This window comes from Panthera leo, chromosome A2, assembly GCF_018350215.1.
Source record: "Panthera leo isolate Ple1 chromosome A2, P.leo_Ple1_pat1.1, whole genome shotgun sequence".
Taxonomy (NCBI): Eukaryota; Metazoa; Chordata; class Mammalia; order Carnivora; family Felidae; genus Panthera; species Panthera leo.
In genome coordinates this window covers 123,442,873-123,463,079 of record NC_056680.1, presented here as the reverse complement: position 1 = coordinate 123,463,079, position 20,207 = coordinate 123,442,873, and the positions used below count along the sequence as shown (strand labels likewise).

The 20,207-nt window shown below is 42.8% G+C and overlaps 1 protein-coding gene across 2 annotated transcripts in view; it reads right to left on the bottom strand.

The window, feature by feature from the left end:
• BMPER (BMP binding endothelial regulator) overlaps positions 1 to 19,722 on the bottom strand; it is a 253,459-nt gene extending 233,737 nt beyond the window's left edge. The window contains exons 1-2 of one of the 2 annotated variants that reach the window (XM_042921845.1): positions 19,648 to 19,722; positions 18,392 to 18,477 (exon numbers count right to left, since the gene is read on the bottom strand). In XM_042921845.1, the coding sequence (XP_042777779.1) occupies positions 18,392 to 18,406 (15 nt within the window). In that variant the 5' untranslated portion in view covers positions 18,407 to 18,477; positions 19,648 to 19,722. Of the gene's footprint in view, positions 1 to 18,391; positions 18,478 to 19,508 lie in introns of both variants that reach the window. The other variant, XM_042921840.1, reaches the window with a different exon arrangement.
• Between the last annotated feature and the right edge of the window lie 485 nt (positions 19,723 to 20,207).

Here is a 20,207-nt window from a genome sequence, read left to right as displayed (position 1 = left end):
TTAAAAAATAGTTTTCTATAGGAAAAATTTTGTTTTATAATTATCATTGCTTATTATATATATCTTACTCTGATTATGTTATTGTTCATGGGACACAACTTTCCATCTTTTGGTATATTTGTACAATTTTCTTCTATCAGATTTGATACACAATGTAATGTGAACTCTGAAAAAGGCAAGTTATCATACAGAAAAATCAGATTTACAGTAGAAATCAAATTTCATAATTTAATTTTGGTGGTTGGAATTAGCTAGATCTTCAAATTATTGAATCAAAAAATTAAACACAAATAGCAGATACTCATTTATCCGACAGATAAGCACTGTCCCGGGCCAGCACTGTCTCAGGCCCTGGGGGTACAGCATGAATGGCAGAGCCCACATCCTCACGGAGCTGATATTCTAATTGGGAGACATACAGGAAGCAAATATCTGCCTGATAATAGGCACTGACAAGGACTTTGGAAACAATGAAGCAGGACAAGGGCACAGAAGGACGATGTGTACTGAGGAGAGAAAGACCCTCGATAAGGGAACATTTTTACCAGAGACCAGAGTGAGGGGATGAGAATGCGTAATATATTGGATAAGTGTGTTCCAGAGAGAACAAATACCCTTGCTGAGGGGGTGCTGGGTATCACCTGTGCTGGGAGCCAAGGATGGCTCTGATGGGGAGGGAAGGCCAGAGGCGGCATCAGGAGCCAGATCATGTAGGGCCTCGCAAACCACAGTTATATTTCAGACTGTGTTGTGAGTGAGATGAGAACCACCAGAGGGTTTTTCATAAATAAGTGAAATAATTGGATATGTACTTTTAAATGGTCACTGGTTGATAATATATTGTCCAGAGGCAAAAATGATAGTGGAGGTAGTCAGAAATTCTCAGATATATTTTCAAGGATTTGCTGTCAAGATTTGCTAATAGACTGCACATAGGCTGTAAGAAAAAGAAGAATTAAAAACCCCAGGGCTGACGGCCTGAGAAAATGCAGCAATGTAGCAGACCCTGCTGGCTGGAAAAGACTGGATTTGGGGGACAGGTGGGAGAAAGATCTCTGTCTGGGCCATTTTAACTTGGAGATGTTTCCGGGACATCCATGTGCACATTTGGATAGGAGTCTGCACTTGAAGGGTGAGAGAGCTGGGACCATAAATGTGGGAACTTCCAGTGTATGGATGGGTTTTTAAGCCATGAATCTCTATGAAGTCACCAAGAAAAAAATGTAAACAGAGAAAGTATCTTGATTGGATCTTGGGGCCCTCCAATTTCTAATGTTTGAGAAGAGATGAAAGGCCCAGCAAAAACAAAAAAGGGCTAAGAAAGAATAGCCAAAGAAACAAAATTCTTATAAATCCCTCATACAAGTGCTAAGAGAATACTATACGCATAAGTGTTACTTACACACACACACACACACACACACACACACACACACCTGTACAAAATCACTGGCTCAGATGATCACATTAATCCAGTGACCACCAGAGGTCACCTTCTCTCAGCACCTGCCACCATGCCAGATACCTAGGGACCCAGAAACTTCAGGATGGAACTGTCTCTGTCAGTTGAGGCTCACAGAGATGTTGTCTTGGCCACTGCTGGGCGCTCCTTGCCCCTATTGCTAATAAACAGCATGCCTGCCAAGCTACATCGCTGAGGGAATAGATGCAGTTTAGGAAAATTCTGACTCTCTAGAAGACCCGAGAATGCCAGGGGAAAATTCTAGGACCAATATCCCCAACCAACAAGGCTCAGACCCACCAGAGCCTAGTAACCAAAGGCTAGTTGAGTATTAAGGAAGAGTGCGGGAGGCAGAGAATATTAACCCTTAGGAGTAATGGAAAGAAAAAGGGGGGAGTCCTTTATTTAGAATTTTCCTTCTTGGTTATACTAAGACCTAGAGCCAAAACCCTGGGATGAATAGAGTCCACAGTCAGACCCTGCTTTCAATTTCTGATCCCAACAAATGTGGCTCTAAGCTGAGAGGGTGATCTCATCTACGGCAGGGTAACTAGGATAGAGGGATCTAGGGAAGAGGCCTGCACTCACAGGCAGCCACTGGCCAAGAAACAGGGAAGCCAACACCCCACAACCACTTTGGGGCTCACTCTGGAAGTAAGCAAGAGGCAGAGAGGCCAGCGGAGAAGCTAGAGCTAAAGATATGTTGCAACTTTGGGATGTGTACTTCTCTCTGTCCTTTCAACAAAGAATTTCCTTCCCACATATTGGAAGGCTGTTAAAGTTCCCCTGGGCATTCTCTCCACCAGGCCAAATTGTATCAGCCCATCATCATGAGCGGAAAATATTTACTAAACCCCCACCTGGGCACTCGGCACTGCTCTAAGCTAGCCTTTTCGTTCTTCCTAGCTATCCTTTTCTTGACTCCTTAATCCTTATAGCAAATGGCCTACCTTCTGGCCTTCCACCTGCTCTTCCAACTCCACCAATGCCAGAGAGCTCCCCACTGGACACTCCATCCCTCAGATGTTTGGCCACCATGGTGTTGAGTGTAGGAGGAACAACCACCCCACTGTAATTTTGTTTGTACATTTCATTATCAGGCTGAAACCAAGAATTAGAAACTGAAACTGAGAAAAACAAGGCAGAAAACTTGAGGAGTGGTGACATCATGGAAATGCTGAGCTAATAACAGAGAGAGAAAATAATATGGTAAAAAATAATAAAGATGGAGATGATAAAGGTGAAACCCTGGAACAATGGAATGTCAGGCCAATTTAAAAAGAAAAAAATTTTTTAAGGATTCTCATTAAAAGTATGGGAAATAGTTTAGCAACGTGACCAGAATTAATGTGAAGGCAACATCTTGACTTTACATTCTCCCTGATTAAGGAAAGGAAAATGTGGGCAGAAATGGAGTGGCATAAAGAGAGAGAAAAGAACTAAAATTTCCCAGAATAGTTCTGTTCTGGATGAGGAAGGTACCTGCTGGATGGAAATTGTTAGCAGAAGGAAACAGCTTCTATTATGGAGGTTTGGGAAGGGAAGGGCTGGGGCGTCTCTAAACCCCACCTCACCTGGCCCTCAACTCTTTATCGATTGCCTGTTTCCTCCAGATGCTGCAGGATTCCAGCAAATCAGTCTGAAAAGCCTGGCTGTTTTGTCAAATTGCTACATCTAGTTGGCTCATGTTGAAGAAGCAACAAACATACGCCACATCAGCTTCATCGTGCAGCTGCTGCCCATCACAGAGAGACCACAGAAAACAGAGTGTGTCCCTGTGAGAATCCATCACACGAAAGGGCTGGCAGCAGCCCAGAGGGTCAGCCTGCCCCACCCAAAGGCGCCAGTCAGGGCTCTACCTAACTGGACCACAAGGACTGTTAAAAATCTAATCCTTGGGGAAGTTATTTGCTGGGTCTCACTCATCCCCTCGGGGTGCTTTCTCAACCCTTGTGGTCAGGAAACATTCTCTGATTGATAACTCTATGGAGTCTACCCGGGATGGCCCAGGATTCCCGTCCTTGAATCACAGTCCCAACTCTCGCTCATTTGCAGGGTGAGCTTTGTCTTGCTTCACTTTTCTGGGCCTTAATTATCTCACCTAGGAAATAGGTTTCTTGAGAAAACCTGCGCTACCTCAGAAATGAAGTCTGGCTTTGAGGAAAATGAAGATCAGGCTACCCCCCCCCCCAATTTATGAACACAGTATTTATTCATAAAACAGTTGTTAAGAGGTGCTATTCTAGATGCTTTGAGTGGGAGTGAGAAGTCAGACACTATTCCTGCCCTGAAGAAGCTTGAAGTCCAGCAGGAGAGACGGCCATGAAAAGAATTAATAAAACTTCAGGGTAGGCAGGAGTAAGGGTTATAATACAAGTGACCAACATAAGTCTTCAAAGAACAAATGACTCATTTTGATTGGGTGACAAAAGGAGGCTTAAGAGATGAAAGGACATGGGGTGCCTGGGTGGCTCAGTCAATAAAGCGTCCAACTTCGACTCAGGTCATGATCTCACAGTTCATGGGTTCGAGCCCCGCATCAGGCTCTGGGCTGACAGCTCAGAGCCTGGAGCCTGCTTTGGATTCTGTGTCTCCCCCTCTCTCTCTACCCCTCCCCTGCTCAGGTGCTCTCTCTCTCTCTTTCAAAAATAAAATAAAACATGAAAAAATTAAAAAAAAAAAGAGATGAAAGGACATGAAGAGAAAAAGAGGCACTTCAGCAAATACCATTAGCGTGCAAGATGACTGCGTGAAAGGCCCACAAAAATAATATTCTGTAAATGAGAGATGACCTATTGTTAAGCTTTGTACCAAAAAGAGAACTTCAATTGTACCTATCCCCTGTTTAACGTGTTGCTTCATTGGGGGATTTACCTATATTTATGTTTATATTTATACATCCTTCCCTTTCCGTTAACCTCAGCTGGGAAGAGTTTTTCAAAAATTGGCCCTTGCATAGAGTCACTGGAAGAGTTTATTAAAAATAGAGACTCTCTGGTCCCCACCAGACCCTCAGAATCTCTGGAGGATCTCTGAGTCTGCATTTTCAACAAGCTTCCTCGTGGTTCTTATGCATATTACAAACTGAGAGCCAAAGGCAAAATCCTTACCACTGACTTGTCAGTGTGAGATAAGACCAGTAGCCGTGTGGAAGTGGGGGGGGGGGGGGGGTGGCAGGAAGAGGGAAAGGCCACTAGCCATGGGAAATACAATCGTCTGTTCCTTGTCACCAGTGCCCCAAACTCCACTTGAAGGGCCTCGCCCACCTGCACATGACCATGGGTTCAATCCCACATTCACACCTCTCTTTTAGACTCTAGTAATAGAAAGTAGTCTGCAAACTAGATCCATTATCCAAATATTATACTAAATACATACATACATATTATGTGTGTGTGTGTGTGTGTGTGTGTGTGTATGTGTGTGTATAACCTACCACAGTCAAGGAATAATAATTTGTTCTGATTAATCAAATATTCCAACCAAGAGTTAATACCCATGGCTAGCAGAAGTTCATCAATTTTCAAAGAACTCCAGAGCAATATAAGACATCTAACTTCAAAACCATCTGGAACATAATTTAATTTTTTGTTCATTTTTTTTAAAAAGTGTTTTTCCAATCTCATAGTGCCTCAGGCCATTATTAACATAAATGTTCAATAAATATGTGCTGAGTTTAATGACCATCAATCATTTTCCTCCTTCAGAGAATACCATGTATTCCCTCTCACTGGTACTAAGGTAAATGAATACTGCTTCTCTTTCTACCCCTACCACATCAGAAGGGGTCTGAGGATGTACACAAGAGCCATTAATTCAGAGTTGGGGGTTCAGAGATTGAGAGGTGTTAGTTTCACTATACCATCACATTTTATGTTTAGTTTATGAACCCAGTATAAATTCACCCTTAATGTAAAGGCTGCGTTATTGAGATACATTGCAATAACCTGTCAGGGTAACTATCTCCAGTGAAAAAGCCTTAAGATGTTCAAAGTATATATTATGTTGAACCACAAAAATTGCTGTTTCTGAAGGTCAACACCAAGGATCAAAATTTTCATATGCTTCAATCAAACACCAAAATCTGAGAACCCTGTATGTCTGTAACTTGACCAAATAGTGTGTAAATTACTTTAAGCAAGTTTCTCTTTGCCCTTGTCCAGTGTATGCTTTATATAAAACAAATATATATATATATATATATATGTATGTATATACACACACACACATATATATATGTATACATATACATACATACATACACATACATATATATATATATATTTTTTTTTTTAATAAATCCCAACTATTCCCCTACATGTACACACACAAGCATTCACAACAAAAAGGAAGCCACTGCTCTCTGGTATATACATTCCCAGCACATCCCAGGAAGGAGGACGAAGGGCTACTTCCTCCAACAGAAACCACCCCTGGACTAATAAGACTGGGAAAAAATGGCACATTCTTGCCCCCATCCCAGCCATTCAGCTCTTCCCCAATTCCCTCTTAGGGGAAAAGGAATTTCCATCCCAGTGCTCACCTATGTGCTAATGGGACTGTGAGCCAACCTCTGGTGGGTCCCACTGGGCACGGAACCACCGTTTCACATGTGCTTGAAAACAGGAAATCACCACATCGCAATTGCAATTCCAACAGCCCCCATTCCCCCCAAGGAGCATAAACACAGGTACGCGGCCGCTCTCGAGTGGGAGAATATCTGATTAATCTTTCACGTCCTCTCATTCAGGAAAATAGTATCCCCACCGAGACCAAGAAACACTGCTATGTGAGATGTCTTGATGCTACTGCTTTTATACTATAAATCCACAAGGCAGGAGACAGCCAGCAGGCTGTGAGGGCCTCTAGGATTTGTGAATTTCTGAAAGGTAAAGGGATGGAATGAAGCAGTCAAATTCGGCACAGCAAGGCTTTCCCAGAGGCAGAAGCTTCAAGCACCACAGACCACAGACACAATGCAGGTGCATCTGACCCAAGAGGGAGCAACTGTCATATCTCCCCTCAAATAGTTCTGCTTAAGGAGAAAATGAAATAGAAAAGGAATTCCCCCCCACCCCCACTCCGGTTTTTTCCAGTAAGAAGCTCTAAGAATAAATACGAAAAAGAATGCAGATGTCATTACTTTGCTAAAAAGAAAGCAGTGAGGGGTTAAAGGAATCTTAATGCCATTGCCGGGGTCCACAGATTTCTCAAAGAGGAACCTAGGAAAGATAGGTTTTTAAAAAAAAAAGCAATGTTTACAGAGAAAGAGGAAAAGAATTAAGAAAAAGATGCCAAAAATGCCTCTCACCGAGGCCCAAAGAAATACAAGAACAGCTTTGGCCCTTCTGGTTTTCATGCCTTTTTTTCTGTGGTCCAGGCCCAGGCTCTCTCGGAATAGTTTCCTGAGGTCACCCCCAGATGAAAAGGACCAAGCAACACAACCAAAAAGGCCCACCGCACAGGCTTGAAAAATAAGACGCTCAGCCTAGGCCTGATGGCCTAGGCAGCCATGAGGAACCATCTAGCCAAAATCCATTTAGCTGACCAAGAATACAAGAGTTATTTGGGAAATGCCTGTTTTTTTAAGTCAAATGGAATGGCTGTTATCTCTATTATTTTTATTATTATCTCTATCATTCTCTTTGAAGTGTCTCTGGGGTACCATCACTCAGGCTGCAGGTCCTTTCCCAGAGTGATTTTATGGTTATTCCATCAAAGGGGGGCGTTTGGGGCACACACTCTGGTCAGTGAAGATGTCACTTGTCCCGCCCCCTCATTTTCTCTTGTTAAGTTACCTTAGTGAAACCTTCTAACTGCCATTCAGGTTACAGACCTACCTTTGAACTTCTCATTTGGCAGATCTGGGTTAGTACCACCCATTACCTAACATTTAAAAAAAGAAAAAAAAAAAAAAACAAAACCTCATTACACTACACAACATGTACGTACAATAAGGCCTTTGTCCTTAAAAGAAAAACATAATTTTCAACAGAGTCAGCTCCCAGAAGCCAAGGGAGCTAACATCCAAAACCCAATATAAACATTAGGGCTTGTGTCAGGGTTTCGGAGCTCCAGCCTCACTAAAAGGGGAGGAAATGACCCAGACCAGCAGCTACAAGGATGGGGGAAGCATTTTTCATTGTGACTTTTGAGAGCAGGAGTGAGATAATCCCAGATCCTTCCCTCTCACACCTCCTGTATTGTCACACACATTGCTGCCTTTGACAGCAGGATATTTCTATAAGAGAGAATGTTCCTTTTGTCACAAAGAAAAGCAGGTCTTAATGTCTATAGGACTCTAAATTTTCAAATGAGTACATTCTTTCAAAGGGAAAAGTGTGTTTTTGTAATGATTATTTAGGATGTCTTTTATAGAGAGGGCTGACCTTCTGTGACAAACTCTCTGGGAGAATCATGTTCTGGAACTTGGAGTTCCATTCTTGGGGGTGGGGGGGAACTAGCCCAAGTGTTAACAACCCAAACTATAAACAGGAAACTCCAGCCTGACTCCTACTTAAGTCCCAAGGTTGCGGACCTCTCGCTGAAGCTATGGGGCTTGCAGAGATGACTGGACAAGGTTCTTAGACTTGCAGACTTCATCTCCTAAGACATAAATTCACCCAGGTAACCGCACTACAACACAGAGCATGCTGTTGAAGAGAAGACAACACGCACGGTCCACGGCGTTGATGGGACCACTGGCTGCAAACTACAAAGCTGCATGGATTTGTAGGGCCCACGTGTCAAATCCAGTCATATCAGTGAATCTGGGATTAGCCTGTAAAGGATGAGGCCCCCCCACCACGGGCATGCATGAGTGACTGTGCTTGGTCAGAGTCACAGTCTCAATTGGAGGGGACTCAGGAGTGCCAGGCTCAGAGGGTCCACTCAGTAATTAAGTTTACATTTTTGCCTCCCACCTGCCACCTCCTGACTCAACGGCAAGTGCCGAAAAAGGACAACTAGGCCTCGCCGTGAAGGCCACATTGTGATTAGTTGTCTGTAGACGGGCACCAATCAAGGAGGTGAACTTTTGAAGATGAAAAACAGAGAAGCAACTCGTCTTCCTAAGCCCCGAATACAACCAGCATTTTCCATCTTTTATCAGAAAAGATAGCAGTCACCTCTATTGAAGTTCCACTGTCTACCTGACAGTCATTCACAGTAAACATATTACATAAGTGTAGACAAAAATTTAAATAAAGGGGCACCTGGGGTGCTCAGCTGGGTGAGCGTCCAACTTTTGATTTATTTCAGCTCAGGTCATGATCTCACAGTTGGGAGATGGAGCCTCGCGTCTTCAGGCCTGCACCGGGCATGGGGCCTGCTTAAGATTCTCTCTCTCCCTCTCCCTCTCTTTCAAAATAAATTAAGATTAAAAACTAAAAAAATGAAATAAAAACAGTCCACTTAATCGCTTCTTAAAAGCACTGCAGAGGGAGTGATTGCACAGCACTTAGATAGTGGCAGTATCATTTTGGAGGTGCTTACCATATTCCAAACCCTGTTTTAAGAACTTTACATGTTTTAGCCCACAGTTCTGACCAAGGCCCTATGATGAACACAAAGAGACACAGAAAATTAGGCAACTCACACAAAGTCTTACAAGCCAACAGTAGGAGTAGACTTAGGAATCCCTACACTATTGTTCCTTAAAAAATATACGCATTAAATCATCTGCTAAAAGCTGGTTTATGGCACACACTTCACTTTCTTCTATTCAGGTTCTTACCCTTAATAATTCCATTCATACTGTTATGCAAAAGCCTTTCACAAACATCAGTACGTCTAACCCACAGGTATCACCTCAGATAATGGCTCCAGTCAACAGATTCGGGCCTGCATTATTATTCCTCTTTAGAGATGAAGCTGCTGGGTACACAGACCATTGCAATTTGCCCAGAACTCACGACTGAGGCTCAGAGAGTACAAGTCACCTGTTTAGTGATGCACAGCTACCAGGTGGCCCCCGTGAGACTTGAACCCGGGATTTCAGACACCAGGGCCGCCACTCCACAGCTATACTTCAATGACAAAGCAGATATTGAAAATTTAGTGAAGAAAGAAAATATTTTTCCTGAAGACCTAGCTTAGGGATTAAATTATATCGTAATATTTTTAAAGCACCATTAACAGTTTAATAGAGCAAACTTGAAAGTTCATAATGGTAAGATTTTATATTAGCCAGGCTCTTTTATATTGTTGCTCTTATTCATTAAAAAAAAAAAGGAAAAAAAAGCCTCAGTGTGGTCTTGTCCATTTTGCCCTTAACTATAGAAACATTCCAAAGATGTTTGGAAAAGTATATTACTTTTATCCACGAAATTAGTTTTGTTTTGGTACCTTTTAAAATTTCTTGTGGCATTTAACACTTTTGCTAAGATCTTTCCAAATCAAAGTTTGGAAAATTTGTGATTTTTGCAGTAAATTTTCAGAATCGCTACAGCAATCTTAGCTTTGGATTTCTATCAAATGGGGTTCCACCAAATTCCATCTATGATGAATTCGATTCCATGTGAAATGTGCAACAGGTACCAGAGAGGTGCGCACCATCACTGACTGTTTCAAATAGTTCGATAAGATGATGAGAAAGGTCCTTCTTCGATATTCTCCTAGAATCTTCAGACTAACATTGCAAAATTTAATACCCCTGGTCTTTCTGTTCTTCAAACCTCTTCTGCCTTGGCCTGCACTTTGCTGGTTCTGCTCCTTCTTCTATAACTACTCAGTCTCTGCCATGGGTTTCTACACTTCTCTACCCTTCTCTTATTTTTTTTTTTAATATGAAATTTACTGTCAAATTGGTTTCCATACAACACCCAGTGCTCATCCCAACAGGTGCCCTCCTCAATGCCCATTACCCATCCTCCCCTCCCTCCCACTCCCCATCAACCCTCAGTTTGTTCTCAGTTTTTAAGAGTCTCTTATGTTTTGGCTCCCTCCCTCTCTAACCTTTTTTTTTTTTTTTTCCTTCCCTTCCCCCATGGTCTTCTTTTTTTTTTTTTTTTTTTAATTTTTTTTTTTTTTAACGTTTATTTATTTTTGAGACGGAGAGAGACAAAGCATGAACGGGGGAGGGTCAGAGAGAGAGGGAGACACAGAATCTGAAACAGGCTCCAGGCTCTGAGCAGTCAGCCCAGAGCCCGACGTGGGGCTCGAACTCACGGACCGTGAGATCGTGACCTGAGCCGAAGTCGGACACTTAACCGACTGAGCCACCCAGGAGCCCCCCCCATGGTCTTCTGTTAAGTTTCTCAGGATCCACATAAGAGTGAAAACATATGGTATCTGTCTTTCTCTGTATGACTTATTTCACTTAGCATAACACTCTCCAGTTCCATTGATGTTGCTACAAAGGCCATATTTCATTCTTTCTCATTGCCACGTAGTATTCCATTGTGTACATAAACCACAATTTCTTTATCATTCATCAATTGATGGGCGTTTAGGCTCTTTCCATAATTTGGCTATTGTTGAAAGTGCTGCTATAAACATTGGGGTACAAGTGCCCCTATGCATCAGCACTCTTGAATCCCTTGTCTACCCTTCTCTTAAATACAACCCTTCTTCTAATTACTCTTGTAGGCCCCTTTATGGAAAGCTCGGCGTAGACAAATAATTTATTACGAAAGTTTTGAAGTGTATTTCAATGTAGACAGGTACCAAATTGCTGTTCTCTGGTCCGGATTTCTCTTCTGAGCCTACTGGGCTTTTCTACTTGGAAAATCCATATCCAGGCCAACTCATCAGGTCTAAACTCACGACATGCACCCATGTCAGTAACCTCTTCTCTTCTACATGGTCTATGCCACTGACTAGAACTCTCAAAATTCCCTTTAATTCGCCCCACCCCCCACTTCTGTTTTACTGCCAAGTGCTAGCAACATGGGCTCTAAACTTCCTCTGCAAGTCTTAGGGTCTCAGCACACTCGTGCACTTTTTTTAAGGTGAGCTACCCAATTTTGATTATTGCCTGAAATTTGTGCTACCACTGACAGTATATACTATCATGGTAATATCTACCAGATGCAGTAATTTGCCAAATGGGTCAAGCAACAGGATAGAGCAAAAATGGAATTTTGAAAGTAAGCTCTGGGAAGCACACTATTCCATTCAGGTGACTGCACCCTGCTCTCAAGACAGTAAGTGATTAGCAAAGTGACTGCTACAGAGACACCATAGCATTTCATGCCACTTTAATGACACTGTATTTCATTACTGTCTTGCTGGGCGTGGCTTGGAGTCTTTTAATCCACATATTCTAGAACTGGAAGGTGGTTAAAGAAATTCAGAAGAACAAGCGACATTGGTTTACCCCAACATCTTCTTCCATTCTCACTGCCCCTTCTACTCCAGGCTGCTTGCTCTCGACTGACCACAACAGATCCCTAGAGTCTGCTGTCCAAACTCCAGCCTTGCCACACTGGAAACATCCCCACAAAAGCTCCTAGAGGCATTTATAAAAAACACATCTTACTGTGTCATGTGGCTGCACCAATATAGAAATCCCACCCCCCACCCCCCAATTACATGAGTGAAACCGATCTCCTTATTATTGCACTCAAGGTTCTCCCCTGGCTGGTTCCCACCAGACTTTCTAGCTTCAGCTTCTATCAGAGCTTCAGGCCCTCAGGACTCTGCCATTTCCACAATTCCCAGGCACACACTCCTCTGTGCCTTTCCTTCAACAATGCCTTGCCACAACAAACTTTCCTCTACCCATCGAGGTCCCAGATAGTCCAGTCAGATTTCAATTACAGCTGCCTCAGCTCGGGTTCATGTCTATTATAGTGCTTTTCTGTCACTCCTGTGGAACTTATTTATGCATGTGTCTTTCTCCCCCATTAGACTGTGGGCAAGGGTCTGTCCTATTGGTCTTTGCCTCCCCAAGGTGCCCAACCAACACAATGCTTCAAACACAGAAAAGGCTAAAAATAATAAAATAAAATGGAAGGGGAGAATGAAGTGTGGAGAGAAGGAAGAAAGAATAATATTATTGAAATTATAACCTGCTATCCCTAGTGCTTTGAATACTGTTTTATAGAATTAGAACTGGGAATCGAGAGGTCTTAAAATACACACTCAGCTCATTTGCTGATCTTAACTAAGTTCAACAAGCACACTTGACCTCCCGGTACCGTGAAAGGTGGTGTTATTCGTATTCTTTTTATCACAAAAGAGTCAATATACCATCAGCTGGACAGAAGTGCCACAGAAGAGGGTGCGAAAAAGTGATATCCTTTATTTGTTCAACAAATTTTTTATGAACGGACCTTTTTTTCCATTGTTTTGCCTTGCCTGGCTTTTCTGTCTGATTCTCCTGCCTTCGCCATAGCTGTACCCCAGTCTACAGAAGGGCTCCCCTTCTTCAGCATCATTTCCTAGACTTAAAACACAGTTTACTGTTGATGCGCAGTTGAAAGACCAGAGACCATGTTTAAAATGGGATGTGGACGAGATGGGAATGAGGTAGGGGAGCACACGACTAAATGGGCGGCAAAAACCCACTCAGGTCTGGAACGGGGTTGAGAGACTTCCACGAGGCGGGCCAGGAAAATCCCCATGTTGCCAGACCACTAGGCAGTTTTTCCAGAATTACAGCGCTCCTGAGTCCCAACTCTATCCCTCTGCCAATAAAAGTACAAGTGAAGGTGACCCCACAGGCATAGAGATGTAAATACTCTGCAGAAAAACGAGGCCCCTCTTCCATGGAAAGTTTTTTTAGTGTTTAATGGAGAGCAAGGGGAAAACTTATACCAGGGCTCACAGACCACTGGACCAATAAGGAAGCAGCCTAGATCGGCCCAGTCCAAGTCTGGAGGGATAGAAAACCCCACAAATGTTCCTGACTTAGCCCCGTTCATTCATAGCGATGGGTGGGCTTGGCATCATTATCCCCATGCTGCTTCTATTTTTTTTTTTTTCCCTTTTCTGATGAAACTTTGCATCCTACTCCATGTGAGGAAATAAGAATTTAAACAATAACGTCATCATCAACAACAACAACAATGAATCATTCTAGAGAGCTCGCTCGATGCCAAACCCAGGGCTAAGCCTTAAATGCTGTTGTTCACTTGATTCTCACAGCAGATCTCTGAGCTTGGTATTAACATTCATCCCACTCTCCAGATAAGGAAACCAAGCCTTGGAAATGTAAGATAGCCTTCCCACGTTTACCACCAGTTAGAGACAGAGCCTAGATTTGAACCCAGGCCCATCTGATGCCAGATTCAAAGCTCTTTGCCAAAATATGATGCAATGCCAGACAAAAAAGCTCACTGCATTGCAGGTCTTCCTTTGAAAGGGTCTTCCAAATTCCAGACCAAAATCACTTGAACCACCCCTGAAGAGAGCCTATGTCAGCTTCACAGAGGTTGAAATAACTCTTTGAAGCTCTTAGAAGTACTTAAAGATGTCTTTAAATAGTAAACAAAGAAAAAGTAAAAAAGTAGTAAGAGCAAATTGGTTTAGTGGAGACGAAATTGGCTTCACATCCCAGTTCTGACTCTTAGTAACTATGTAACCTCAGGACATTTGCTCTGCCTCTCTTAGCCTCAGTAAAGCATGGGTAGAAATAATTGCTTCAGAGGTAGTACTGGTGAACTTGCTAGCACAATGCTAGAAATAAGTTACTTCCCTTAAAACTGTTCTATTGAATACATTGTTCTATGGAAAGGCAATTGATCACAACACCTTCTAAACAGAAAACAAACAAACAAACAAATCCTGACCACTTCCTTAGTGATCGAAACACCTGTGATAAATGTGATACGAAACAATTTTCAAAAACTTATGCAAATCTATGTATATGTGCATATACTAAGGGCAGTATCTCTCTGAACTCATCTGGACTACTTCATATTTCCTTTCTCTCTTTCTCCCCACCCCCATCTCTCTGTCTCTCTCTCTGTCTCTCTGTCTCTCTCTCTCACACACACACACAATGAAATCCTGATGTAACATTATCTCTCTCATGCTCAACATGTGCCTAACACTTGCTCAGATAATAGATATCTCTTCTCTAGCCAGTTAATTTCAACAATAAAAAAAAACATGAGGATGTTATGGAGATAAGGCATCCCAGAGAACCAAAGATGCTGGTAGCTACTTCTTTGGTGACAGAGAACTTTTGTGATTAAAAGGTAGAAGACAGCAGACAAAGTCTCCCCTGTTCTCACCACTTGGTTGACTCTAAGACAGGTGGAGCCCGCTTCTTGTAACACCAAATTTCACGTTGCTTTTTATGAGCAGAGGGTCCATTTCTACATTGCACCTCCGGATTTAAAAGAGGAAATTTAAACCTCAGAATAATGTTTTTTGCTGAACAAAATGTATGCCAAACTAAGCTCTGACTGACTTCTGGTTTTCTGAGTCCCGGCCTCCAAAGTTTTCTCAGGTTTCCAGGACTGGGCCGAACTCACTGGCTGGTGCCATTTCCTTCTATGTGACACTTAGGTGGAAAAGGGACAAGAAGTAGGAGTGCCACCTCAAGTCACACTTGGTGGACGTGGCGATGCCCAAAAGATCCAGAGAATTGTTTTAGATTCATTATCTGAGCATGGCTGGCTCTTATCAGCTGTACTTCAGGAAAGGCACCAACGTGTTTTCCTAGGCATTCTGGGGGGAAAAAAAAAATTCCAGCAAGCAGGGGGAAAAAAATCATACAAAACAGCAGTGAGTCTGAGCCTTCCTTCCTCAGCCCCATAAAAGCCCGTTTTTTAAGGCGGAGGAAAGCCACGCTTTGCTTTCTGACTAAACAATGGAGCACTGGCATCTTTGATCTAAACTGCCTACCGGATTCCCTCAATTTCATGACAGTGGTCCAACTTTCACCTTCCCCTTGAATAGATGAACTGAAGCTTTTCTGACTCCTACACTTTAAAACTATATCCATCACCAGTAACAGACAGGTTATTCTTGGATCACAGCGGATTCTGGCAAGATGCTGGGCCGAAGCAGACGAGGATAAATGAGAATACGATTATTCAGTTCTGCTTGCCGTGGCCACCGTGCCCGCTGTCATCCTCAAAATTCCCACAGAAATGAGCTCATTCCACTTTAAAACATTTCGGAGCTTAAAGGTTTAAATCAGGCCAAGTTGATTTTGTGGGGTTTTTCAGGCTTTTACACTGTAATTACATACAGGACTTCATGCCACCTATTTCCTCCCAACTGTAACATTTTACGTCTTTTTTAAGCATACGTTGAGGTTAGCCTTTTTTTTTTTTCTACATGTTATGAAATAAGATATGAACTTGTGCTCAGCTTTAGGTACCTTTCTGCCAAAAGGCTGGACCAACACAAACTAAATATGACTATTTTCTTTATCCAAAGTACAGTTTTGACTATTACATACCCTCTTAATGTACATACATAAAACCGGCTCACAACTAAAGCTCCCTGCAGGTCAGCTGAAATCATAACGAGATTTTCCTTTCATATAATGTGATTAACAAATGTTAGCTAACTGAACTCCAAAAAGACTCAAAAGAAAAAAACAAAATAACTCAAGCAGCACCGAGAAGTAAAATGATTCAACAATCTTCGTATTTTTTCCTTGCTTTTTCACACCTTTAATTAAGCAAATAGCCTGTTCCACTTGATTATAGGTAGGTGCCCTAGAGGCAGATGAAACCGAGAGCGAATTCCAGCTCTATCTACTACAATATGAACTTCACAAGCTACAAGACTCTTTAGCCTCAGTTTCGTTGCCTGTAAAATGGGGGTAGTAAAAGGTCTCAAAGGACTTTTGTGATGGCTAAATTAAATAATGTGGGCTTAGGTAAGTGCCAGCAAATAAAGTGTTTCGTAAATGTTGCTGTTACTGATATTATCTATCTGCTAAAAATGGCTACCTTCCAACCTAAGTATACAATGCCAACCAGCCTCACTGCAGTCTGGGGTGCTTTGAAATCCAAGGACTGCAGTAGATCCCTCAGAAACTTACCAGAACATATACAAATAGAGAAGTGGCCATCCATCTATTCCTTCTCAATTTTATCAAGTCATTACAAATGTTTGGAAGCACCGACTATGACAGCTTGGGTCCCATAATCCTAAACCTCTGCAAAGGTCGGGAGAACGTATCACTGAACCTTTCAGTTCCTGAAGGAGCTCAAGACATTTTAGGAATAACAAGTGAATGGGATTGCCCGAGTTAGGACTTCACGTGTTTATAAAAGGATATCTAACAGCTCTCACTCAAGGCAGATACCTTCAAATGTTGAAGATATAAATGAACTTGCTATCCTTCGGAGCTTAATCAATACTTTTTAGAATAAATAATCATTCCCACTTGAATCCCAACTGAGGCTTCTTTTCTCTTCTGATTCATTCTTTTAGCTTCAAAACAGCAGGATTCTAACAACTCTCTTATTTTCAGTAAGGCTGTGCTCTCAAAGAAAAGCACTATTTTCCACCCTAACAAGAATACTGAAAAGGGGGATTGCTCTGTGTAGAATTTTTCATAATGTTATTCGGGAACAGTTTGCAAACTGTATATTTAAACTTTATAAGTAGTAACACTGCCAAAGAGAAAAACACTATTTTCACATGTGGAGCTCCGAGCACATTTAAATGTTATTCAGTAATGTCCCCTAAAATCTTAAGAGATTAAGATAAAATAATTTACTCCTTTTATACAGATAAGATCAGTGAAAAGGGAAGGTTATCACTCCCCCAACCCACCCTCCACCCCCCACTACATTTGTAAATATACAATGGAGACAAAATTTAAATGCAAAACTTCAACAGGTCATTTAGTGAAGGATCACTAACTGACACGGCAACTGGTAAAATCTAAAGAGCCCCTTTCCTGGCTCTCTTTTATTAAGGTAACAACATTTACCATCTCAGCAAATGTAATGTATTTTTACCTCTGTTTCTGTTGATTCCCTTAGTCTTCAGAACCTGATAATCATTTGATACAGACATTCACCTTCACTCATTTATCATTTTGCAACATTGACCTCATCCCTTGTCATGAGAAAGTTTGGGTAGTTTAAACCCAGATGGCTTGGCTTTCACCTAAATTGAGAAGAATCCCTTCTATGGTTCCATACAGCATGTTGATCTGTTAACTAGCAGTCATCTATCACTTTTGGGCTTTGCATTTGACTGCCTTAATGTGTTTCCAACAGGGTTTTGTGATGTGTAGTTCTTAACCAAGTTTTGCCAAAAGTGATTGGCATGTAAAACACTGTCCAGCAAATATGTTGCTCTTTGTGAGTCTACATCTCATCTCAGAAATTCGTGTTCATATAACTTAATCTCCCCCATGTGGTTACTCATTAGATCTTATCATTAAGTATTAAACCAAAATAAATGGAAACAAATTTTTTTTTTTTAGTCTATTAGCCACTGCCAGTGTTAACGAAGCAGCTGACAGCCAAGTGTCATTCTCTGTTAAGGATAGAATGTCCTTTGTGACTCATGCTCCCAGATCAGAAATATAAAGACTGTTCTGGAGATCTTAGGGTATCACAGGCAGAGAAATCCAAGATTACACCTCATCCTCATGTTTGTTCTCTGTGACTGTCACCTCTCTTTCCCCTTGTCAGGGATATCTTATCCCCGACTTTTACACTTAAACGTTATCTCATCTTCCCACTAAGACGACAGAATCAAGGCAGAAAGTGTGGGGGCACCTATGATTTGGTGGCAACAGCCATTCCGGGAACAGACAGTGCCAACGGTAATTTTATCACTGAGACGATGCCTCACAAAGCCCATCTTAATTTTATTTCTATAAGGATGATGTCAAAAATAAGAATCCCAAAGAAATTCAACTGAATTCAATTTGCCAGCTATGTGCAGTTTTGTAATGACTAAAAACCATTTTTAAGATCTGGTTATATTATTACATTTAATGGATTCACCTTGTCTAATGGAGCGATGGGCTTCACATTACCTGATCTCCATACTTACCAAGCAGACACACATTATACAAGGGTTGTCTGTGATGAATGGGATCTGGAGGACTTCACCTTCATTTTCACATTTCGCAACAGAACCTGAAGTGAAGGGGAAAATTCAATCTCACTGAATGGCATTATTGCAAACATTTAAATTTTTACACTAATCCTTTTTGAAGCAACTACCCAGATTCAGAAATCTCTAATGAGTTTTAAATTATCAAACTCAACAAAACCAAATCCCCCCAGAAATAATTATTTTAAATAATTTTATTTGAGGTTTAAAAAAAAAAAAGCCTGTCATATATAAACAGATTTTCTGCTCTCAGATGACTTAAGTACAAATCCAAGTATTTCACTGACTCTTTAATACTCCTCCTCCTTGATGAAGGTATTTCAACTAAACACATATCCCCATATAAGAAAAAAAAAAATTTCAAAGTGGACATTAAGGCAGAACAAAATTCAGGACTGTGGCAATGAACAGGCCTTTCTATGAATCTGCCTCATATAATCTTGAGTTTAAATCACTTTTTGAAACAATCTTCTTTCCTCCTCTCTTAGAAACGGACTCAATATTTTCTTTTCTGCACCAGGTGTCAGTAAAGTATGTCCTTCAGAATAGTAGCTGAGGTCTTCACCTGCCTGAAAGCATATCATTATTATATCCTGCTGATATTACCCTTTTAAAATATGACAGTTTCTTTAAATTCAAAGTCTGGAGTGCCAGTGTTTTAAAAAGCACTCCTTACACAGAAGCTATGTCGGAACCTTGTAGAGTGAGAAAGAAGGGTATGTGGAAAACGGCGCAAATGTTTTTCCTTGATACGTACATGAAGGGAAGGGATCAAAACAAGGGTTGAGGAAAACAATAAAAATAAAGAAATTTCTCAAATTCCAATAGAATTTCTCTTGATGTTAACAGCTTCTTAGTCCTCCACCCCTTAACCTACTCACTGCCTTCCCACCCCTTAACACGGCGGGCTTCGCTTCATCCCCACCGGCCAGCGAGTGGCAGGCGCCAAGGTGCTCGCTCCCCACCCTCCGGTCTCCCGGGCGAGACAGTGCCTCGGCTCCCAGGTACCAAGCCTGCGTCCGGGAGGGCCGGTCCCTCCCGCCCCCTCCCCTACCTGTCAAGAAGGAGGAAGCCAGAGACATGGGGACCCCCGAGCAATTGAGCAGCAGCAAGACGCAGCAGGTAATCCCGGGCGAGCGCCGGCAGGGACGCTCAGCCAGAGCCCTGACGCCGGAGAACCAGAGCATCGTCACCTGGAGGGAATCCCGGGCGACTGCAGGTCCCGCGCCGCCGCCTCTGCTCCGCTACCGCCGCTCGCAGTCAAAAAGGGCTCTCAGCCGGCGAGTCGGGAGACAGTCCGCGAAGGAGGGAGGCGGGCGCCCGGGAGGGGGGGCTCGGGGGGGGGGGGGGAAGCGAGGGGTGAGGGGCGCCAGGGAGGAGGGGTCCTGCGGCCAGCCTCCTCCAATGCGGTTTTTTTTTTTTTTTTTTTTTTTTTTTTTTAGGGAGTTGCTCACAGTGGCTTAGTCGTCGGCCCCCCTACGCCAGAGATGGGGCCGGGAGGAGGGGACGGCGGAGCAGCCGGAGATAGGCCGAGAGGAGAGGCTGCGCTGCCGACTGCGCACCACCGCTCCGCCGCCGCCGCCGCCGCCGCCGCCGCCGCCGCCGCCGCCAGGGCTGCAGCTACTGCCCCGGGCGCTGCCGCCGCAGCCGCGTCTTCCACTCCTGTACTCCCCACCTCCCGCCGGCCCCGCCGGCTCTCCGTCCGGCCGGCGCGCGCGCACGCTCCCGCGCCCAAGACGGGGGCGCACCGGCC